The 25,360-nt window shown below is 42.2% G+C and overlaps 1 protein-coding gene across 1 annotated transcript in view; it reads left to right on the top strand.

Annotated features, from left to right (window-relative positions):
• kcnq1.2 (potassium voltage-gated channel, KQT-like subfamily, member 1.2) overlaps window positions 1–25,360 on the top strand; it is a gene marked incomplete at both ends in the record, with an annotated part of 592,759 nt that overhangs the window by 78,302 nt on the left and 489,097 nt on the right. The window contains 2 exons of the mRNA XM_084060875.1: window positions 1,038–1,064; window positions 8,651–8,777. Of these exons, the coding sequence (XP_083917001.1) occupies window positions 1,038–1,064; window positions 8,651–8,777 (154 nt within the window). The remainder of the gene's footprint in view (window positions 1–1,037; window positions 1,065–8,650; window positions 8,778–25,360) is intronic.

Genomic DNA, 25,360 nt, shown 5'->3' with positions numbered 1-25,360 from the left:
GTCCCTTCTGAAAATACAAGCTAACATTAGACATGTTTGTGTCTGGTTCACTTCCAAGCTAAGATACGTATCTGTCTCCATAGATCAGTGGTTCTCAAATGTCCAAAATCAGATGTCCAATTAAAAGTGTACTGGGTATTTAACCCATTTAGACCTGGAACGCATCTGTGTCACTTTTTCATTTGAGCTAAGCGTTATTTTACACTTTGGCTATATTTGAAAAATCGTGAAAATGTGTGTAAATCTTTGAATATATATTGTTTTAAAGCGAACATTTTTAACTCTATTTTTTGCTTCTGGGGGGTCCCTGGAACAAAATATTTTGAGATGGGGGTCAGCGGCCAAATACATATAATTTTGGGGGTCCTTGACATGAAAAAGATTGAGAACCACTGATATAGAAACATTTGTAGAATCGGCCTCAGGCTTTAATGGGTTAAAACGTACGGCACGGTTATCTAACCTCAATGAGATCACACTCTGTTAATGGAGAAAATGTGGAAATATAAGCTTAGTGGGTATATTAAATATAATATTATAATAATATATATTAAATATAAGCCACGCTGTTGTCTATTTACCTTTCAGGAGCTTAGTGCTAGAGAGGCTGTATGGTAATCTGAAGGTTTCACCTCCCGCTCCGCCCATGTGGAAATAAACAAGACACTTAACCCCTAACAGCCCCCCCACATGCCCCCCCACCCCCCACCCCCCAAGCTCAAGCTTGTGAGCTTGTAGGTCTGCTATTCGTATGGATATGCATCAGGCTTTACTGCACTTGTAATTTTCTGTCACTTTTTTTTTTATGAAGCAGGCCCGATGTACATGATATGAAATATCAAAGAAAGAGGTCTGCACACTGTCTGGAGATTGTAAAAGAAATCATCATCACGTCGACTTAATAAAGAGAGTTTTTTACGTTCCAGACATCGTGCAGGACCTCTTTCTTTGATATTTGATCCCAAAGATCCCAATAATCCCAACATTGTAAAAAACGTATTTCTGACTGTAGTTCTTTTTTTCTTTTTCCCCCAAAGGTCTCACCAGAATATTCAACAGAACAGGTACGTTCATCACTTGTGTTTTTTTATATCATCTTCTATCTGATGTCTCATTACTATTATTATTATTATTATTATTATTAGTAGTAGTAGTAGCAGTAGCAGTAGCAGTAGCAGTAGTATTATTATTATTATTATTATTATATGCTGTATGCAGACTTTTCCTCAAAAATGCCTACAGGGTTACAGAATTTTTAATTTCCAGTCCTGACTAACAGTACCAATGACTAACCCTACAGTATGTCCTGACTAACAGTACCACTGACTAACCTACAGTATGTCCTTTCAACCTCTTTCAACCTGGGCATCATTTTTTTGGGCGTGGCATAATAGCCCAAACATTTTGTGAAAGTAGCCTTACATACACTTCATGTCACCCTATGAGCTTGTAGATCTGCTATTTTTGAAAAATCTAAAATCAGATTTGAGTTTAAACATTTTAAACTTCTGGAGGTCCCTGGTACAACATATTTGAGGGGTTTGAGATTGGGGGGGGGGGGGGGTCTGCAGCCAAATACATATCAGTTTGAGAAGCACTGGTATGGGGCATAAGTGGTTAACATGACTCGGGGGAATGAATGGGGTTACAGTATACAGTATGTGGTTCTGTTGCTGGGATGATGTCATCAGCATTAGGACAGTCCAGCCTCTCCTCTTACACTCTCATGTTCCAACTACGTAGGACAGGCCCTTCAACTAGACCTTAAAAAGAACCAAGAACCAAGTACTCGGGCCACATTTATAATATAAGGCCCTGGTTTCAAAAAGGGGGGAAACCGACAAATGTCTGGAAGGTGACATAAGGGAAGTTTTAGATAACTGTGTGTCATGCCGTCTCAGTTGCACTCTCCTGGTTTTCCCTTCTATTAAGCTCTACTCCTGTGTTAATCATTAACCAGTCTGTCTTTATAATGTGGCCCAGACAGAATTTTAATTAGACTGGGCTGGCTTGGCCGGGCCTTTGTCCCCGCGGCCGGACCGCGAGCGAGAGCCAAAGCACAGAGAGAGACTCAGAGACATTATTGTGCCTCTGCTCTGTCCTGTCCTGGCCTCCCCGTTTGTCTTTTTTTTCTGGCTGTCCTGCCAACGGCAGGCAGGGGTCGAGGAGCGGGCGGGCGGGCGGGCTGGCCGTGCTGGGAATGGACGGACGGACGGACGGGGGGCGAGGGGCGGGGGGGGGGGGGGGGTTGCGGGAGGGCTGTGGGACCGTGGGGAACTGGACAGAGACACTGGGGGAAGAGGGAAGGGAGGGCGAGGGGCGGGTTTGATAAGCAGCCATTGTGGTGCTCCAATGGTCAGAAATAAACTGGCCATTGTTGGATGCCAGTCGACTTATCTGTGCCTTGTGCCGCTCTATGAGAATCTCTCAATGAATTGACCATATTCACACTGCAGACATTTTGCTCTTACATCATTCATGTAAACCCCCCCCCCCCCCCCCCCCCCCCTCCCTCCAAGTGTGATGTAAGAGCAAGATGGCCGCCGTGTGAATATGGTCAATAGAGCAGTGGCTCTCAAACTGTTTCAATTTCAAGTATTATTATTATTATGGACCCATAACTCTGAGAGTGTAGGGGTCCTCTCTGAGTTACAGACCTGTAAGGGTCCATTTGGTTCCTAACTATGAATCATTTAGACAGGGACCTCCCAGGACCCCCTCAAGGACCCATGGCTGGTCCCCAGGCCTCACTTTGAGAACCACTCCTCTCTCCACTTGCTGCTTGTTTTGCTACCCGGGCCGGAGCCCCCTCTGTATGTAACCCAACCAAACACACTTCCACCGATGGGGCCGATAGCTCTGGTGCTGTTTGTGTAGCCGATAACACCACAGTCCCCCCCCCCCCAATACAATGTGGACCCCCGTCAGTGTAAGGCCCATTTGTACTTTGTCGTACGATGGAGTCGCGCCGCCAGTAGCTGATCTACAAGCTTACAACGCGTGGTATTTGCGACCCGTTGTAAGCTTGTAGATTGGCTACGTTCCATCTAATCGGGCTTTACTCAACCAGGTCTCTCTCTCACTCACTCTTTTTCTCCATCTCTCTATACTGCCGTTCACTCTTTCTCTCCCCATATCTCTCCCTCTCTCTCTATCGCTCTATCTCCCTCGCCCGCTCTCTCTCACTCCCCTCCCTCTGTTTCCCTCCCTCTCCCCCCTCTCTCTCTCCCCCCCCCCCCCCCCCCTCTCTCTCTCTCTCTCTCTCTCTCTCCCTCTGTCTCTGTCTCTCTCTCTACACAATGTTAAACAAACTGGTGGGTTGATAGCATACTTAGAGAGATTGAATGAAGTTGTAACCGGTCGTTGTGTTCTTGGAAGCACATTCTGGCCCGTCTATTCTTCATCACAATGGAGGCCGGGACGCGGGGGGGGGGGGGGGGGGGGGGGGTTGCGCGGGCCGGGCTGCGTTAGGAGGGGAGACTCGTCAAACGGCGCTGACAGTCTGACTGCAGGTCAAGACCCTCGCTGCACATGTTGTTCTAACACTGTTGTTTTTTTTACTCACACAACAGCAGTCAGGCCGGCTGCTAGTCTATCCACAGTATGTGCATTTAACCACTTAAATACGAGCACGCTGGTTCTCAAACTTTTTCAAGTCAAGGACCCTCAAATGAGTATATATTTGGATGCAGACCCCCATCTAAAACAAATATTTTTGTGCCAGGAACCCCCAGAAGCAAAGATTTGAGTTAAAAATGTTCGCTAAAAAAATAAATATAATATTCAAAGATAAGGATGAAGTGGTTAAAAGTGATATGCCACGTTGGACAAACCGATTCCTATCTGCTTAAGATCCTACTTGGGGGAAATGGTTAGACCAGAGGGTTCTTCAACGTTTTCAGGCCAAGGACCCCCTCTATATTGTATAAAATGTGTGTTGCGGATTAAACTATTTTATATATAAACTTTTTTTGTACTTGGTCTGCTCTTTTTTCCCCCTCTACACCTATACCTCTTTGCCAAAAATAGCCGATCTACAAGCTCACAACGCCTCGCAGTGCGAGGCGTTGTGAGCTTGTAGATCTGCTATTTTTGATTTCCTTAAGTTCTCCTCAGAAATGGGATGCTAGTGGTTAATGTAAAAAAAAATCATATCACACAAAGATTTGGCGGCCCCCCTCTAGTAACTCTGAGGACCCCCTAAGGGTCCCGGACCCCCTGTTGAAGACCCCTGGGTTAGACTATTTAGATAGCGAGCCAGATCTCTTGTGAATATGTTTTTTGCCTTATTTTTTATTTTTATTTCTTGTTCTTTTTTTGTCTTTCTGTTCTATCTGTTTGTATGTCTTACACCATTTTGAAATTCAAAAAAAAAAGGGTGATATGCCACGTTAACAAATTTAGCTAGGGACCCCCCCAAGGACTCCTTTTAAATAACGTATTTTTCATAATTCACAATATTTTGCACCTTTTCTCGAATGCAGAGAAAAACATTGACTGCATTTTCTCTGTCAGCTGGAAACCTCAAACCTCCAAAACTGTTACTTTTCAGGATTCAAATTCAAAAATAGCAAAAGTTTCAGATCTGTAGATCTGCTAGGTTTGTCCAGATCCCCCACGTTTGTGTGACGCTGTAGTATGATCAAGTAGGGCGTTTTTTTTATGGGGGGAAAAAACACAAAAACACAAACACACAGGTATCGGGTGCATCATTAGAATGAAGACACTGAATCTTCCATTCATATCAAAATGTGTCTCTGTTTGTATTTATTCTATTCCTTCTTCTGCTCTCTTTGCTGACGACACCTTTGTTCTGAATGACCTTCAGGCCGACCTTCTCACTCATGGTCAGCTTTCAATATAAGATGGCCTTCTTCTCCAGGTATCTTCATCTTTACATCTCTTTGTTCATCTCTTTCACTGTGTCTCTGTTGTCATTCTCTAGAGGTTTGGTGGAACTCTATCACATATGGCTCCTCCGGCCCAGTACTGGGTCCCGAACCACCTCTTGAGAAACACGTTAATGTTGTCCTGTCCAGCAGAAACACGTTAATGTTGTCCTGTCCAGCAGAAACACTTTAATGTTGTCCTGTCCAGAAACACCTTAATGTTGTCCTGTCCAGCAGAAACACCTTAATGTTGTCCTGTCCAGCAGAGACACGTTAATGTTGTCCTGTCCAGAAACACTTTAATGTTGTCCTGTCCAGCAGAAACACCTTAATGTTGTCCTGTCCAGCAGAAACACCTTAATGTTGTCCTGTCCAGCAGAAACACCTTAATGTTGTCCTGTCCAGCAGAAACACCTTAATGTTGTCCTGTCCAGCAGAAACACCTTAATGTTGTCCTGTCCAGAAACACCTTAATGTTGTCCTGTCCAGCAGAAACACCTTAATGTTGTCCTGTCCAGCAGAAACACTTTAATGTTGTCCTGTCCAGAAACACTTTAATGTTGTCCTGTCCAGCAGAAACACCTTAATGTTGTCCTGTCCAGCAGAGACACGTTAATGTTGTCCTGTCCAGCAGAGACACGTTAATGTTGTCCTGTCCAGAAACATGTTAATGTTGTCCTGTCCAGCAGAAACACCTTAATGTTGTCCTGTCCAGCAGAAACACCTTAATGTTGTCCTGTCCAGCAGAAACACCTTAATGTTGTCCTGTCCAGCAGAGACACGTTAATGTTGTCCTGTCCAGAAACATGTTAATGTTGTCCTGTCCAGCAGAAACACCTTAATGTTGTCCTGTCCAGCAGAAACACCTTAATGTTGTCCTGTCCAGCAGAGACACGTTAATGTTGTCCTGTCCAGCAGAGACACCTTAATGTTGTCCTGTCCAGAAACACCTTAATGTTGTCCTGTCCAGCAGAAACACCTTAATGTTGTCCTGTCCAGCAGAGACACCTTAATGTTGTCCTGTCCAGAAACACCTTAATGTTGTCCTGTCCAGCAGAAACACCTTAATGTTGTCCTGTCCAGCAGAAACACCTTAATGTTGTCCTGTCCAGCAGAGACACGTTAATGTTGTCCTGTCCAGCAGAGACACCTTAATGTTGTCCTGTCCAGCAGAGACACGTTAATGTTGTCCTGTCCACCAGAGACACCTTAATGTTGTCCTGTCCAGAAACACCTTAATGTTGTCCTGTCCAGCAGAAACACCTTAATGTTGTCCTGTCCAGCAGAGACACGTTAATGTTGTCCTGTCCAGCAGAGACACCTTAATGTTGTCCTGTCCAGAAACACCTTAATGTTGTCCTGTCCAGCAGAAACACCTTAATGTTGTCCTGTCCAGCAGAGACACGTTAATGTTGTCCTGTCCAGCAGAGACACCTTAATGTTGTCCTGTCCAGAAACACATTAATGTTGTCCTGTCCAGCAGAAACACCTTAATGTTGTCCTGTCCAGAAACACATTAATGTTGTCCTGTCCAGCAGAGACACCTTAATGTTGTCCTGTCCAGAAACACATTAATGTTGTCCTGTCCAGCAGAAACACCTTAATGTTGTCCTGTCCAGAAACACCTTAATGTTGTCCTGTCCAGAAACACATTAATGTTGTCCTGTCCAGCAGAAACACCTTAATGTTGTCCTGTCCAGAAACACCTTAATGTTGTCCTGTCCAGAAACACATTAATGTTGTCCTGTCCAGCAGAAACACATTAATGTTGTCCTGTCCAGAAACACATTAATGTTGTCCTGTCCAGCAGAGACACGTTAATGTTGTCCTGTCCAGCAGAAACACCTTAATGTTGTCCTGTCCAGCAGAAACACCTTAATGTTGTCCTGTCCAGAAACACATTAATGTTGTCCTGTCCAGCAGAAACACATTAATGTTGTCCTGTCCAGCAGAGACACGTTAATGTTGTCCTGTCCAGCAGAAACACCTTAATGTTGTCCTGTCCAGCAGAAACACCTTAATGTTGTCCTGTCCAGCAGAAACACCTTAATGTTGTCCTGTCCAGCAGAAACACCTTAATGTTGTCCTGTCCAGCAGAAACACCTTAATGTTGTCCTGTCCAGAAACACCTTAATGTTGTCCTGTCCAGCAGAAACACGTTAATGTTGTCCTGTCCAGCAGAAACACGTTAATGTTGTCCTGTCCAGCAGAAACACCTTAATGTTGTCCTGTCCAGCAGAAACACGTTAATGTTGTCCTGTCCAGCAGAGACACCTTAATGTTGTCCTGTCCAGCAGAAACACCTTAATGTTGTCCTGTCCAGCAGAGACACCTTAATGTTGTCCTGTCCAGCAGAAACACCTTAATGTTGTCCTGTCCAGCAGAAACACCTTAATGTTGTCCTGTCCAGAAACACCTTAATGTTGTCCTGTCCAGCAGAAACACCTTAATGTTGTCCTGTCCAGCAGAAACACCTTAATGTTGTCCTGTCCAGAAACACATTAATGTTGTCCTGTCCAGCAGAAACACGTTAATGTTGTCCTGTCCAGCAGAAACACGTTAATGTTGTCCTGTCCAGCAGAAACACCTTAATGTTGTCCTGTCCAGCAGAAACACCTTAATGTTGTCCTGTCCAGCAGAAACACTTTAATGTTGTCCTGTCCAGCAGAAACACTTTAATGTTGTCCTGTCCAGCAGAAACACCTTAATGTTGTCCTGTCCAGCAGAAACACCTTAATGTTGTCCTGTCCAGCAGAAACACCTTAATGTTGTCCTGTCCAGCAGAAACACCTTAATGTTGTCCTGTCCAGCAGAAACACCTTAATGTTGTCCTGTCCAGCAGAAACACCTTAATGTTGTCCTGTCCAGCAGAAACACCTTAATGTTGTCCTGTCCAGCAGAGGTTTTCAGCTCAAGACTCAAAGAGAAATGTGGCTAGTTTTGATTTATGACTTTTTTGTTTTTTGTTGCAAAGGTCATTCATTGATTGATTGAATACATTATTAGTCAGAAATGTAAGCAGCACATGGTTCAGTAAGGCTAAAAGGAGAACACCAAAAAGTCCTGGGGACTCGTTTCCATTGTGGTCCTATGTATTCATCAACATGGCCTAAAAGATTAACACAATAATACATGTCATCAACAAACACTACACTGCTGTCCGGCAGAAACCAGCTAACTCTCATTTTGACGCTTTTGTATTATTTTTTTTTCCATAAATCAGGGCCATTGAACACCCTTTATGTCTGTGTGTTGATTAAAAACATATTGAACCAATGAAAAGCATTAAAAAGCGCTTCTGACAAAACCAGCTAACTCCATTGGATCCTCAAACTTTCAGCTAAACCAGCTAACTCCACCGGAGTTAGCTGGTTTAGCTGACTCCAGACTCCACCCCTTTTGACCTCCAACCTCATTGTGAGCTTGGAGGTCCATTCAGCTGTTCTTATCAATGATGAAATGATGTGTATTTCCAGACAGCAGAGATATACAATAGAGATGGGACATTACATTTAGCTCCCCTTGTGGTCTCCTGATAGATGTTTTTTTCCAGTGCTACACATCCTTTAATGGATGAGGTCAGGGCATTCCACATTGTGGTGTCAGAGTAGTAGAATGAGAATTTAGTTTGTTCTAAATGTGGGTGTTACTGGTCTCTCCCTCTAGTGTTGTGGCTGTGGGTGTCACTCACTTTGGAGAATAAAACCCATAAAAACAGACCAACCGCAACCAAAAATCCTCTCCTCTCTTCTTCTCTGCAGTGAGGAGAAGTGTGGACAACACCTCCATCACCACCTCCATCGACATCTCCAGGACCAACAGCCTAACGGACGAGCTGGACTACGTGTGTGAGGACATTCCCCTGCCCGTGCTGAGGGACCAGGCTCAGTAAGTCCCCCAAGACCACCCCCCTCCCTCCCCCCTCCCTCCCCATCCCTCCCCCCTACACACTGACCCTGTCCTTTCTTACTGGACAACATCGTTGCTGTTGGGGGGAAACCTTGTATGTAAACAACAATTAAAGACATTCCTTGACAGGAATAAATTCAGGAATAAATAAAATAATTGGAAATACTGAAGTAAAGTACAAATACCTCAAAATTGGACTGAAGTACAGTACTTAAGTAAATGTACTTAGTTACTTTCCACCACTGGTTCCAATGGATCCAATTATTATTTAGTTACAAGCTCAATCATTTATTAAAAAAAAAAAAATCACCAAAACAACAGATATATTTGTCGCAACTTTTTGCTGGCCTTATACGTCCGTACTGAACTACGGAGATACAAGGTTTCTTCCCCGACGGCGACAAATACCTCACGGGGGTCCGCAGTACCTCCAGGCCTCCTTTTGTTAAGCCCCCCCGAGAGCACCCTTGTAGGTCGCTCCTCTAAATGAAGCCGTTTTTGTTGAGCTCACTCGAGGGTTAAAAAGGCTCTCGAGGGCCACGCTCTTAACCAGGTACAGAGAGTTTATAAAGGGGATTATCCCTTTAGTCCTTCAGGAAATGTCCCAAAGAAAAGCCCCCACTCAGCTGGTCTGAGACGTGTAGGTTGAAATGTCCCAAAGAAAAGCCCCCACTCAGCTGGTCTGGGACGTGTAGGTTGAAATGTCCCAAAGAAAAGCCCCCACTCAGCTGGTCTGGGACGTGTAGGTTGCACCGGATGGCTTGTCATGGCCAACATGTTCGGCCCAGGATTGAGTGGTGTGGGTTTGGAATAAATGTGAGTGTTTTCCCCGCCGTGGGAATGGTCAGTGTATATGTATATATGTATATATAATGGTCAGTGTATATGTATATATGTATATATAATGGTCAGTGTATAGCCCTATACACTGATACACAAGAAAGTCCTCTGCTTAATTCTGTGATTATGGCAAAAGTGTTTTCTTGTCCTGTTTTAATAACTTGAGCCCTAATTGTACACTTTCAAAGATGAAACAAGGGCGCAAACATATGTTTTTTACTTCTATCTCAAAATATATTATCGTCAAAAATATGGAGGTACTGTATTTGGCCAAGATGTCATGATATGGGCCAGCACTGTGTCAGCATGTATGAGTGGTGCTGCTATATTGACCTCATTCTGATGAATGGATCAGAAATGTCACAATATCCACACTATGAATATGTAACCGGTATAGTTTCTATCTCTGCGTTGTGTTGAATGGATTTAGACGTACCCAGGACTTTTCTTTGGATACAACCTCCATTTATTCTGACAGAACGACACAAAACACACAAGTTAACGTGGCTTTAGTGCATGGACTCCGTTCTCGTACCAATACGGAAATACACGAGGAAGAACAGTAACAATGACATGATAAAACTCAACATACCTGACAGAACCACACAAAACACACTTCTCCAAGTTAATGTGGCTTTAGTGCATGGACTCCTTTCTAAACAAAGTCAAACAAACACTGTATAAGTCATTTGCAAATCCAATTCTTATGTTCTTATACAGAGAAGATAACAAAAGACACCCACCTCCTTCCAATACGGAAATACACAAGGAAGAGGTGGAGGTGTGGACATTTATACAGGAGACAGAAGAGGGGATTTAAAGGAGCTGTGACCTCTAGTGCACTCTATGTATATGGAGAATAATATATAATGCACTATGTATATGGAGAATGACGTCAGGCAGAAACACTTATTTGTACATTGTGTGTAATTATAACACTTTATAATTAACACTGTTACATTTAGTCTGTCACTATCAGCCTTTGACAGGGCCACACCTGTGTGTGTGTGTGTGTGTGTGTGTGTGTGTGTGTGTGTGTGTGTGTGTGTGTGTGTGTGTGTGTGTGTGTGTGTGTGTGTGTGTGTGTGTGTGTGTGTGTGTGTGTGTGTGTGTGTGTGCGCGCGTGTGTCACTATCACAGGAATAAGATGGTGTTTACATTGGGGAGGACTTTGTCCCGTCAGCAGTGGAGTGGTTGTTTGTCCAGTAGATTGTGAAAGAGCTTTTACCTTTCCCCCCCCCCGCGCGGGAAAAGACCCGCTCAACAGCTTTTATTACATCACCGTTAAGCCTTTAATGTATCGCTCCGTCTCACGACGGTGTCGCGTGCCGCCGAGCACAGCAGACCTACAAGCTCTTCTTAACGACGCGTTGTCTACTTGTAGGTCTGCTATTTCTCGGCTTAAGGCTTTAGGGGCCAAAGATAATGAGCGTTCACATGATAACCAGCAGGTCCCGCCATGCAGACGCTAAAACCTAACATGCTGGAGGTTTTTAATAGATGGTGGGCTTTGATACGGCTTGGGTGCTGACACAGTGGTTTATTATGTAGTTTGGGGTGTGTGTGTGTGTGTGTGTGTGTGTGTGTGTGTGTGTGTGTGTGTGTGTGTGTGTGTGTGTGTGTGTGTGTGTGTGTGTGTGTGTGTGTGTGTGTGTGTGTGTGTGTGTGTGTGTGTGTGTGTGAGTGAGTGAGTGAGTGAGTGAGTGAGTGAGTGAGTGAGTGAGTGAGTGAGTGAGTGAGTGAGTGAGTGAGTGAGTGAGTGAGTGAGTGAGTGAGTGAGTGAGTGAGTGTGTGTGTGTGCATTACTATACTTGAGAGGACCAAATGTCTCCACAAGTATTGTAGAATTTGAGAAACAGACGTTGTGAGGAGTGAGGACCATTTTCCTGGTCAGATAAATTGTTGTTCTATGGTTACAAAAAGATTTTTAGAGATACGTTTAAAATTAGGAAAACATTCAGGTTAGGATCAGGATTAAACATTTAGAGGTCAGGTTTAGGGGTTGGAATTAGAGTTAAACATGATTTGTGAGCTTGCAGATGTATTATATTATATTTCAGCTCTTGGCTTACAGTTAAAAATGCCCCAAAAAAATAAGAATGGCATTCATTACAAAGAAAAGGCTGCATTCAACAATTGTTACAGTTATTACTCTAGTAAATATTTGTTATACATTGTCCATGGGCAGAAAGAAGAAAGACCACTTTTCCCAGTTTTTGTCCTCTTGTAGTCTGAGTATGAAAGTTAGTTTTTCCATAGTGTAGATTTCCCCTAGAATGTCCACCCAATTGTCTTTGGTTGGAGGATCCTGTTGGTACCAGCAACGCGTGATCGCTTTCTTGCTTGCTGCTAGAAGGATTTTGATTAGGTATTTGTCATGTGTTAAAAAATCTTCAGGGATATTCCCCAATAACAACAAGAAACAAGTCTGAGGTATCTCAAAACACAGAATAGACACCATGGTGGGAGTGAATATCCTGCCAATATGTTTGAATTTTGGGACACATCCAGAATATATGAGCGTGGCCCGCTTCCATGTGGCCGCACCGCCTCCAGCATGGTTGATCTGTTTTTAGTTGTTTTGATTTAATTTTAGGTGTTATGAAAAATCAGATTACATTCTTCCAGCAGAACTCCCTCCACATTCTTGAGTTAGTGGACGTACAGTATATTGTGTTTTGCACATATTTTCCCATTCATCTGCAGTAATGTTAATGTACTCTGTGGAGTTAGTCCTGGCTGATAATAGGCCCTTATATAATGTAGACACTGTTCTTTTGGATTCATTTTTATAGGCCTGGATAAATACCTGTAAAAGATCCTCACTTGAAGCTCCAGGTTGTGGTGCCCCCACCTCCCCAAGATAGTACTGTACCCCCACCTCCCCAAGATAGGACCGTCGTATTTGTAGGTATCTAAAAAAATCCTGTTCATGTATTTTTAAGCTGACACATTTTCAAATAGGAAAAAATGTGTCAGATCTACAAGCTTACAACGTGTCACAAAGTGACACGTTGTAAGCTTGTAGATCTGCTGTTTCTGCTTTTTATTGTAATTTATTTTGTAATTTCTTTGTATACAGTATTTAAGTTATTTGTCATATCTGCCCTGTGCAATTTGTGTTTACGAAGCCTAAAAGGCAAAAAAAAGGAAATATATATTTATCCACATGTTCCAAAGTTCAATGCCAAATACACAATTTAATCATTAGTCACTATTATTTGTATGACAATTAATTGTCAACTTGGGTTTTGTAATGGTGACAAACCATCATTTCCATCAACAGAATGCAGGGTTATTATAGGATTAAGATGTTGATTAATGCTGCTCCTCATGTGGTTCACGTGTGTGTGTGTGTGTGTGTGTGTGTGTGTGTGTGTGTGTGTGAGTGTGTGAGTGTGTGTGTGTGTGTGTGTGTGTGTGTGTGTGTGTGTGTGTGTGTGTGTGTGTGTGTGTGTGAGTGTGTGAGTGTGTGTGTGTGTGTGTGTGTGTGTGTGTGTGTGTGTGTGTGTGTGTGTGTGTGTGTGTGTGTGTGTGTGTGTGTGTGTGTGAGTGTGTGTGTCCGTCCATACACAGTCTCGCAACTCCTGTTTACACTCAATTATGTCACTGGAGGCGTTTAATTTTCTGAAGTGCATTACTGGTCATCTTGTGGGCGGGGTGGTGTGCCGAGGTCAATGGATTTGATTTCATATGAAATGTGGGTCTGGATGGAAGACAAATCCTTCCTGTCGGGCAGAAACCTCTTATCTCCATATTCTAACTTTTTGTGTGTTTTCATAAATTAACGCCGTATTTGATCATCCTACAGCGTCACACAAAAGCATCAAAAGTAGCAGATCTACATGTAGATCTGCTACTTTTGATGCTTTTGAATTTGAATCCTGAAAAGTAACAGTTTCGGACATATGAGGTTTCCACTCGACAGAGACGATATACTGCTATGGCTATGGAGTGTAAAGATTACTTTGTGTGCGATGTGAAAGTGTGTGTGTGTGTGTGTGTGTGTGTGTGTGTGTGTGTGTGTGTGTGTGTGTGTGTGTGTGTGTGTGTGTGTGTGTGTGTGTGTGTGTGTGTGTGTGTGTGTGTGTGTGTGTGTGTGTGTGTGTGTGTGTGTGTGTGTGTGTGTGTGTGTGTGTGTGTGTGTGCGCGTGCATGTGCATGTGCGTGTGGAGATAAAGAGAAAACATGTATTCCGTCTACACTCAAAGGAAAATATGAGTAGTTTTATAATATTGACCATCCTTTGTATTTCTTTGCATGTGTGTGTATTCATTAGGGGTGTCACGATTCACTTACCTCACAATTCGATTCAAAATCGATTCCTAGGGTGCCGATTCGATTAAAATTGCAATTCTGCGATTAATTGATATTCGATTCGATTCTGCGATTTATTGCGATTTTTTAGGGTGCTGATTCGATTAAAATTTCGATTCTGCGATTAATTGATATTCGATTCTGCGATTTATTGCGATTTTCTACCCCAAATCACTTTGCTTTAATTATACTAGAACATTTTAATATAATATAAACCATGAAAAGTTGAATCATACACTTCAATGCAGCCAGATCATGTCAGTCAGTCTTTCTGACATTGATTTCAGACAAAGTGCCAGTGAAAAAGGTACTAACTTTTTTGAATCGATTTTTAAAATCGTGGCATTAAGAATCGCGATTTATTCATGAATCCATTTTTTTTGACAGGCCTAGTATTCATGTGTGTGTATTAATCTACATAAATATCCTCTCATTCGTCCATTAAATCCCCCCCAACTTAATTTTGTACAAAGGTGCTCAAAATCCCTGCTGTCAGCTGCGTCTCCACACAGTGTCATTATTGGACTAAACACTTTAGAAATGATCTCTGAACCGCACTTTTTTTTTTGCTTGATATACGACACTTTGGTAAAGGTAGAGACGGCCATTAGCCGTGGTCCACAGTGCATTAGTTACGGCTGTGTCTCACTAACACGCTGCCAAAGACAATGTTAACAGAGAATTTATGGCCGTCTGTACTTTAGTGACTGATCTTTATGTACTGTACTTTCACTACTCACTGACTGAAGACGACATGTTTTTCATGTGAGGAAAAAACTGTTCTCCGTGGTGGCAGATGTAGTCTCTCCATTCTCCAATGTTTGTCTGAAAAGCACATTTTAACACAAATTGTACCATTACAACAAATGTCTCACTCCGGAAAACTTTACTTTTGCACTTTCTTTTTCACAATTTGTGTCGAAATAAAATGTTTGACACAAGTTGGAGAACAGAGAACCATGCATTGGTTCTCAAAGTGGGGTCCGGGGACCCCCAGGGGTCCTTGAGGGAGTTCCTGGGGGTACCCAGCTAAATTATGGATAGTTAGGAACCAAATGGACCCTTATGGGTCTGTAACTCTGATAGTGTACAAATGGAACCAAATGGACCCTAACGGGTCCATTTGGTTCCATGTGTACACTATCAGAGTTAAATTAACATCGATTTTACAATATGAATTGTGGTCCCAGAGAAAGAAATGCCATTAAATGGGGGTCCGTAGCCCTAATGCATGTCAAACTGGGGGTCCTTGAAATTAAAATAGTTGAGAATCACTGCTAGAGCCATAAAAATCTTCCCTTATGGGGGTCCCTGGCATATCTTTTCAATTGGGGGTCCGCGGGCTAATAATAAGTGTCAATTTCGGGGTCCTTGACATGAAAAAGTTTGAGAACCACTGCATCGCCACCACAATGGAGAACCGTCCTTCATCACTTCATCAAAAAAAACATCTTTATGAGAGCCTTTCCTCAGTGAGTAATAAATGTTCTCAGAATCCAACTCTTTAGGCAAAAACAAGAAGGTTTTTTTTTATCTGTTGTTTGTTGCTTTCCTTGACAACAGCAGAATGCTGGTTCCTCTGGTTCAGTCAGCGTGATGGCGGACCACGGCCTGGTGTTTGAATCCCGCTGTACTGTTCTCCTCTGTTTCCTAACCCGGGGTCCCAAACATCACAGGGGGGGGGGGGGGGCACGTTTTTAAAAGTAGCAGATCTTCAAGCTTGCATCGCGACACGTGGTGAGTTTGTAGATCGCCTATTTGTCATACAAAGAAACATCTTATATCCATATCTTAGCTTTTTGTGTTTTATTGTAAATGAATGCCTTACTTGATCATATTACAGCGTCACACAACAGTATCACAAGTATCAGATCCACAAGCTCGTTTTGAGCTTGTAGATCTGCTATCTTTGCTATTTTTGAATTTGAATCCTGAACAGTAACATTTTTGGACGTATGAAGTCCAGGATGTTACATTTGTGACGTCCGTGGTCGACCTACGTCATTTTAAAAGGAATCCCTTACTAATAAGCCTTATATGCCTTAATACATTTTAATTTCTCTCCATATTTTTAAATTATAACACCTTAAATGTTTTATTCATTTTACAAATAGTTCATCTTTTACTCAAAGGGGAGCAAAGCCCGTCGCACGTTGATGATGTCGTTTGACCATGTGTGGTCTAGCCCTATGGAATGTATGTGCTAATAAAAACATATTTAAAATATTGTTTGACGCTCATATTAACCTAAAGGAAGTATTAAGTAGTTTTTCCCCCATAGGGACTGGACCACACATGGACAAATGACATGGGCTTTGTCCCCCTTGAGTAAAAGACTAACCGTTTCTAAAATAAAGACAATATTTATTTTAATTTGTTGTTATAGAGGGCAATTATAATGTATCATGGCTATACATACATATAAGGTTATTAGCCAGGGAGCCTTTTAACCCATTAAGACCGGGGACGCATCTGCGTCTCATTTTAAGATTTATTTGGGCTATTCAAAAATAGCAGATATACAAGCTCGTAGCGCGGCACCGAGTGCCGCGCTACGAGCTTGTAGATCTGCTATTTTTGAAAAATCGTGAAAAAATATTTTTTATATTTTTTTCAAAAAACTGTTTTCTTTTAAGAATCGCCTCAGGTCTTAATGGGTTAATATTGGATGGAACCCTGAATCTTCTTCCTCTCAATCTGCATTTCCCTCCTTTTGCCTCCTTTTCCCTCCTCTCCCCGGGCGGTCACGCTGATGCTATTCGCTGGTCAGCAGAGACCACGGAAACAGTGTGTGAACCGTGGCGTCCTATAATAGCCGTGACCAAGTCCTACTACCTAAACCCGTCATAAATCATCTTATAATGTGATAGAGCTGCCACTCCTGGAAACTGTGATTCACTTTAGCCTGCCTACATACTGCCAGTGTCTTCTATAGGCATTCTCTACTGTGTGTGTGTGTGTGTGTGTGTGTGCGGCGATGGCACACACTGTAAAATGGCCGATCTACAAGCTCACAATGTGTGAGCTATTTTTCGGCTTTTGACTTGCCCCAAAGAAATCATAAATCAATCATAAAATCGCCTTCCTAAAATGTTGATGTCCTCGCAAGTATAGTAATACAAACGTGTGTGTGTGTGTGTGTTTTTATTCTAGCCTGTGGCTTTCATAGTGTCATATTAAATGAATATGTCTTACAGTAGATTTATTACGATGCGTTGCAGTGAAATGAAATAAAGTGTGCCGGTCATGGCTGCTGCTTTGCTTACAAGAAGGAAAGCTGTGTTCCATCTAGAACAGTAGTTCTCAAACTGTTTCATGCCAAGGACCCCCAAATTGATATGTATTTGGGCCGCGGATGGATGGACCCCCATCTGAACATGTTTTGTGCCAGGGACCCCCAGAAGAGAAGATTAGTGTTTAAAAGAAAAAATCTAAATAATTCAAAAGTTTTAGATTTAAAACATGTTAAAAAATAGCAGATGTACAAAAGCTCTCAGCGTGGTACCAAGTGACGTGATTTAAGACGAACTTGGCCGAGCGCACGGCTCCAGAAATCCAATAATGAAGAGATTGATGCCAGCGCTCACGTAAGTGTCCCTCAGGCACTTCCTCTGATTTTATTTGAAAAGCAAAGAGTTGAACAAGGCAATCAGGGCCGTGTTTCAGCTCTATGCCTTCAGTCAGATGATGATTAGCTGCTGCATATGAAGACAGAGTGCAGGAGTTTGTCTTTTTCACGGTGAAGACCAGGACAAGTGTCAATTCCTGTGTCTATTTCTTATACTATACAGTCTTATACTATGTACGTGTCAGGCCCTCAGAAGTAAAGAAGAAGCACACACACACACACACGCACACGCACACACACACACACACACACACACACACACACACACACACACACACACACACACACACACACACAGGGCTGTGTGGTAGAGAGAGACAGGAAATGAAGCGAGAGAGGACAGGGAGGGAGGAAGAAAGACGTGCCAAACAAGGCGGCCATCGTCAGACAACCAAAGTGAGGATGTTGCCATTATGTTCTCTAATCTAATGGGCCATCGGCTCAACCCCCACCACACCCCAAAGGCAATCAAACAATATTAGAATATAAGTGTTATGCTCATACTGCACTTTTCTTTTACGTTTTTTAACTGCCTCTATCAGTGGTTGTCAAACCCCACCTCCCCGATATGATTTTATCTCTGGAACCCCAATACAATTCACATATGATTCTGAGAGTGTATTAATTTGCACTCTCGGAGTTACAGACCCAAGGACCCCTGGGGTTCCTTGGACCCCACCGTGAGCACCCCTACTGCCTCTAGATAACACCAGCTTAATACAGCCGCATTGAAATAAATGTTTATTTCTTGTCCTAGCAAATAGAGATCAACTTCTTTAGTAACATTTCTCTTTACGTTTCCTCTATTAGCTGTAATATTCCTGTGTACCTCCACTAGTAAAACCTAACGCCCATGTTCCCACCGGACAGCAGATGGCGCTATTCTTTTACGGTAATACTCCAGATAGAATCCAGAGTCCATCCTCTGGCGTGGGTTTGTTTGTTCTCCAGTAGATGTATGAAACTCATGGCTAATGAGGTCATGTACTGTAGATTGTATGTCCATGCCACCAGCCTGTGTTAACGCATTAAGACCTGTGACGTATCTGTGTCTATCTATTTTTAGATTTGAGCTAAAAAGCATTATTTTACACTTTGGCTATTCAAAAATAGCAGATCTACAAGCTCGTAGCGCGGCACCGAGTGCCGCGCTATGAGCTTGTAGATCTGATATTTTTGAAAAATCGTGAAAATGTGTGCAAATCTTTGAATATATATTATTTTAAAGTGAACATTTTGTAACTCAAATCTTTGCTTCTGGGGGGTCCCTGGAACAAAATATTTTGAGATGGGGGTCCGCAGCCAAATATATATACATTTTGGGGGTCCTTGACATGAAAAAGTTTGAGCACTGATATAGAAACATACGTTTTTCAGAAAACTGTTGGGATTTAGAAGACATTTGTAGAATCGGCTTCAGGTCTTAATGATGCTGTCACCGTCTCTCTATACTGTACACAGACCATCACAGCATACAAGCAAATGTACAACAGTGATTCTCAGCCTTTTCATTTCCTGGTTTGTATTTTTTGTACTGTCATATTTGCCATTACATAAGTCAGTGTGTTGCGTTGTTGTTGTGGTGTGTAGCAGACTGCCCTGCAGTAGATTGGGGACATCAGTCACATCACATCGGTGGACACTCCCATAACAGCTGGTTTGTTTTGGTCTCTGGTGGCACGCTACAGAGAGGACAACACACGCACGCACACGCACACGCACACACACACACACACACACACACACACACACACACACACACACACACACACACACACACACACACACACACACACACACACCACTCTGTTCACACACTCACATAAAGAGATGTCAACACGTATGCATTCACGCATATGTGCGCACGCACACACACACAGGATGCTGACACGTATGCACACATTTAAGTGTGTACTCACTTTATACAAAGGCACACGGATCACTACACAATGACATGTACACACTGGGTGAAACACGCTATGAAAAAAACAATATAAAAACACATACGTACACGCGTGGACACACACACACACACACACACACACACACACACACACACACACACACAGACACACACAGACACACACACACACACACACACACACACACACACACACACACAGACACACACACACACACACACACACACACACACACACACACACACACACACACACACACAGACACACACAGACACACACACACACACACACACACACACACACACACACACACAGACACACACACACACACACACACACACACACACACACACACACACACACACACACAGTTCACATGTGACTTAGCTTGGTACGTAGAGTGTAGGGTTTTTCACACAGTCAGGACTTTGATCTAATCTCCATCTGAAATGAGACGTTTTCATATTAGATATGAATCTCTATTTAGTTTACATTTGTTTTCATTCACACAGAACTCTTCCTACAGAGCTGGCTTTTTATCAGTCGTTCGTTCCGCTCTCTGTTCTGGGAGTTTTTCTCTGTACACATTAGAACCCTCAGTGTTCATTTAACTCAAACCATTTTACAACCATATAGACTTAGTTGACTGGAGTCCCCCAGGGATCTACACTTGGTCCTCCCTCCTTTTTCCCCCCCAACCCCAAAATGTCTCTGCGCTGGGATGCATTGTGAGCTTGTAGATCAGCTTTGTTAGCAGAGTGCTCGTCCCAGAATAGAGTTAGGATTCATGTGGTTAACTCAAACAACGATTAGACCGCCCTCACACCTACGTTGCACCGCCAATCCGTTTGAGCCCCAATATGGGCATATACTGATTTGTTTGCACGGGATGCCATGACGACACATTGAGGTTAGGCATGAGGCCCATTCTACAACATGTCTTCTAAATCCTTGGTTTCCCCCTCAAAACAGTTTTTTGAAAAAAACAGATGTTGCTGTAATATTGCTCAAAAATGTTCATGTCAAGGACCCCCAAAATGATATTGTATTGTGTGTGTTTGGCCGCGGACCCCCATCTCAAAGTATTTTGTTCTAGGGACCCCCCCAGAAGCAAAGATTTTAATTACAAATGTTCGCTTTAAAAAAAAAATATATATATTCAAAGATTTGCTCACATCTTCATGATTTTTCTAAAATAGCAGATATACAAGCTCATAGCGCGGCACTCGGTGCCGCGCTATGAGCTTGTATATCTGCTATTTTTGAATAGCCAAACAAATCCTTTCCCTATCTTAATGGATTAAGTCAATTTTGATATAAGATATTTACCCTAAACAAGCAGAAACAACAGGTGTGTCAGAGAAGACACTGACTGTCCTCACATGCAAATGAAAAACACGTTTTAATGAGAATCACAACGCTCGGGTCCGGAGATCAGCGTTTATCAGATCTAACCTGATGAAGGGTTATATTATATTATATAAGGGTTATATTATGGGCCCGGAGGCCTTCATCATCAGGTTATATTTGATAACCTCATGATGAAGATCTCCGGACCCAGACGTTGTGATTCCCATTAAGACGTTTTCTTTGCATGTGAAACACAGTGTGTGTGTGTGTGTGTGGGCCACAAACACATTGAACCATATTAACCCCGGAGTCTCTATTTATGGAACATCGTTCATTATAGGCCTGGTGGTTATAAGAGCGTCTGGCCTGGAGAATGGAGGAGGTCGGGGTTCAATCCCCCGGCCCGGGTCGTACCAAAGATTAGAACAACAATGGGACCCACAATGCCTCACTGCTTGGCACCCAGCATCAAGAGGTTGGATTGGGGGGTAAGTCCCTGTGACATACTAGAGCAGGGGTCTTCAACAGGGGGTCCGGGACCCCTAGAGGGTCCTCAGAGGTACTACAGGGGGTCCACCAAATCATTGTGTGATAGGAACTTATTTTTTTACGTTTGAACTTGAACCCTAGCATCCCTATTCTAAGGACAACTTTAGCCTGAAAATAGCAGATCTACAAGCTCACAACGCCTCGCGCTGCGAGGCGTTGTGAGCTTGTAGATCTGCTATTTTCAGCAAAGAGAGGGGGGAAAAGAGCGGACTAAGTACAGAGTGAAAGTTGACCAAGTATTGACGGTTTAAGTGGTTAAATGTCTGACAATACACAGTAACATGAATACAACATTCATGAAAAGCTTTAATCCGCAACACGATTTTATGCAATATATAGTGGGGGTCCCTGCCTCATCTGTCTCTCGGAGAGGGGGTCCTTGGGCTGAAAACGTTGAAGACCCCTGTACTATAGCCATGTCCAGAGGGTGGACTTGTAGATCAAGCCACCTCATGCTACGGAAACAGTAGATATAGGTTCCTCCCACATGACTCGGGAACTACTTAACTATCATGAACATTATCAAAACATTTCAAAATAAAAGATCTGCAAGCTCACAATGTAAAAGTATGGCTATTTTCTCTGTTCGCTGTATACTTCAACATCAAGAATGAAAATACCTAAATTACAAGCTTGTAGATATAAAAATCACACCTGTGTGAAGGTAGCGGTGCCTTTGATATATTTTGTCATAGATATGTGTTTCTACTAGAGAAACAATATTAAATCTCTGTAAATTTATTTCAAGGCTTCCAGTGGCACTAAATAGTACTCATTGTTTATTTAGTCATTGTTTATATAGACATCTAATTCTATATTCATGACATCATAGTGATGTCATGAATAGTAACATAGTGATGTCATGAATAGTGACCAATCAGAACGTTGACGGACCTGACCAATCAGAACGTTGACGGACCTGACCAATCAGAACCTTGGCGAGCCTGACCAATCAGAACGTTGACGGACCTGACCAATCAGAACCTTGGCGAGCCTGACCAATCAGAACGTTGACGGACCTGACCAATCAGAACCTTGGCGAGCCTGACCAATCAGAACGTTGACGGACCTGACCAATCAGAACCTTGGCGAGCCTGACCAATCAGAACCTTGGCGAGCCTGACCAATCAGAACGTTGACGCAAAAGCCAGGTATAGAGGGCTAATATCCGCTCTATACCTAAAGGTATAGAGCGGCTAGCGCCGCTAAAAATCACACCCAGTGTGAAGTGGGCGGTGTGTGGTCATCACAACATGACTCACTTTAAAAAAAGGATATATGACTTTTTTTAAAGTCCATACTGCTATTCATAGGGCTGCACATGTGTCATGTGTTTCGCTAGCCAATCACAGTCCTGAATTTGCAAAGCCAGCCAATCACATTACAGTTAGTGGTGATGACACTAGCTGTAATGTGATTGGCTGATATGAAAAAAGTATCGATTTGCATTAACAATGGAAGGGTTAGGGGGTACACAAATGTTTTGGTCGGTGTCCAAAACTCACTTATAGGGGGCGGCTACACCGCCCCAAAACATCACACCCTGTGTGAAGGTAGCGGCGCCTTTGATACATTTTGTCATTGATATGTGTTTATATTCATGTGTCACGTGAAGCTTGACCAATCACTTTGTTGACGCACCTGACCAATCAGAGCGTTGACGGGTCTGTCCAATCAGAGCGTTGACGGTGAACACGGACAAAGTCAGGTATAGAGCAGGATCCGCTCTATACAGTACCTTTAGGTATAGAGCGGATCCTAGCGCCGCTAAAAATTAAGAATTTAGGAATCATTTTGAAAACCTTTGCTTATAATGACATGCACAGAATAAGGTCTCTTATAATGACATGCACAGAATAATGTCTCTTATAATGACATGCACAGAATAATGTCTCTTATAATGACATGCACAGAATAATGTCTTATAATGACATGCACAGAATAACGTCTCTTATAATGACATGCACAGAATAATGTCTCTTATAATGACATGCACAGAATAACGTCTCTTATAATGACATGCACAGAATAATGTCTCTTATAATGACATGCACAGAATAATGTCTCTTATAATGACATGCACAGAATAATGTCTCTTATAATGACATGCACAGAATAACGTCTCTTATAATGACATGCACAGAATAATGTCTCTTATAATGACATGCACAGAATAATGTCTCTTATAATGACATGCACAGAATAATGTCTCTTATAATGACATGCACAGAATAATGTCTCTTATAATGACATGCACAGAATAATGTCTCTTATAATGACATGCACAGAATAATGTCTCTTATAATGACATGCACAGAATAATGTCTCTTATAATGACATGCACAGAATAACGTCTCTTATAATGACATGCACAGAATAATGTCTCTTATAATGACATGCACAGAATAATGTCTCTTATAATGACATGCACAGAATAATGTCTCTTATAATGACATGCACAGAATAATGTCTCTTATAATGACATGCACAGAATAATGTCTCTTATAATGACATGCACAGAATAATGTCTCTTATAATGACATGCACAGAATAACGTCTCTTATAATGACATGCACAGAATAATGTCTCTTATAATGACATGCACAGAATAACGTCTCTTATAATGACATGCACAGAATAATGTCTCTTATAATGACATGCACAGAATAACGTCTCTTATAATGACATGCACAGAATAATGTCTCTTATAATGACATGCACAGAATAAGGTCTCTTATAATGACATGCACAGAATAACGTCTCTTATAATGACATGCACAGAATAAGGTCTCTTATAATGACATGCACAGAATAACGTCTCTTATAATGACATGCACAGAATAATGTCTCTTATAATGACATGCACAGAATAATGTCTTATAATGACATGCACAGAATAACGTCTCTTATAATGACATGCACAGAATAACGTCTCTTATAATGACATGCACAGAATAATGTCTCTTATAATGACATGCACAGAATAATGTCTTATAATGACATGCACAGAATAACGTCTCTTATAATGACATGCACAGAATAATGTCTTATAATGACATGCACAGAATAATGTCTCTTATAATGACATGCACAGAATAATGTCTCTTATAATGACATGCACAGAATAATGTCTTATAATGACATGCACAGAATGTGCATGTCTGTGGCTCTGTAGTGTGTCTCACTGCTGAAAAGTAACTAAGTACAAGTCGTTGGTTGTTGTCGGGCGGAAACCTCTTACGTCCATATTTTAACTTGTTGTGTTTTTTGGTAAATTAAAGCCCTACTTGATCACACTACAGCATCATCACACTATCAAAGCATCAGAAGTAGCAGATCGCCACACACGTTTTGAGCTTGTAGATCTGATACTTTTGATACTTTTGAAGTAACAGTTCTGGACATACAATGTTGAATATAGGACTTTTACTTGTAACAGAGTATTTCTACATTGCCATATTGCTACTTTTCTTTTTTTTAACTAAAGTAAGATGTATGCCCACACAAAAATAAATAATGTACAGACATAACACGCAGTCTGTTCTGCTAGAAAACAGTACGTGAATTATTTCTCTTTGTTTTCTTTTCTTTTGGGTCATTTATTTAAATCTCAAATCACCAGTCATTCTTTAATCCGTTCAAAATACACCTTTTTCCTCCTCCCGTTGGCTGTAAACAACTGTGTGTTTGTGTACGTTTTGGCCTGTTGTAACGGCAGTGATATCCGTTCATTGTGTGTGGGCGTGGCCACATCAGAAGGTGTGAGAGCCGAAGCGTCGAGCGCTGCGCCATACGACCCGCTGGAAGAGCATTTCAGAAGTACTTAAAGGACAACTTCACCCATTTCCCCAGAAACCTGCCTACCACTGTTATGCTAGAGACTAGATCTTTTTTCAACGCGAGAACAATGGCTTCAGTTATTATAGCGTGCTAACTTTCTAGGAATGGAAAGCCTG

Source organism: Gymnoscopelus microlampas, assembly GCF_963454915.1.
Source record: "Gymnoscopelus microlampas genome assembly, chromosome: 6".
Classification (NCBI taxonomy): domain Eukaryota; kingdom Metazoa; phylum Chordata; class Actinopteri; order Myctophiformes; family Myctophidae; genus Gymnoscopelus; species Gymnoscopelus microlampas.
Note: the sequence above shows the minus strand (reverse complement) of the source record. Positions and strands in the feature narration are given on the sequence as shown.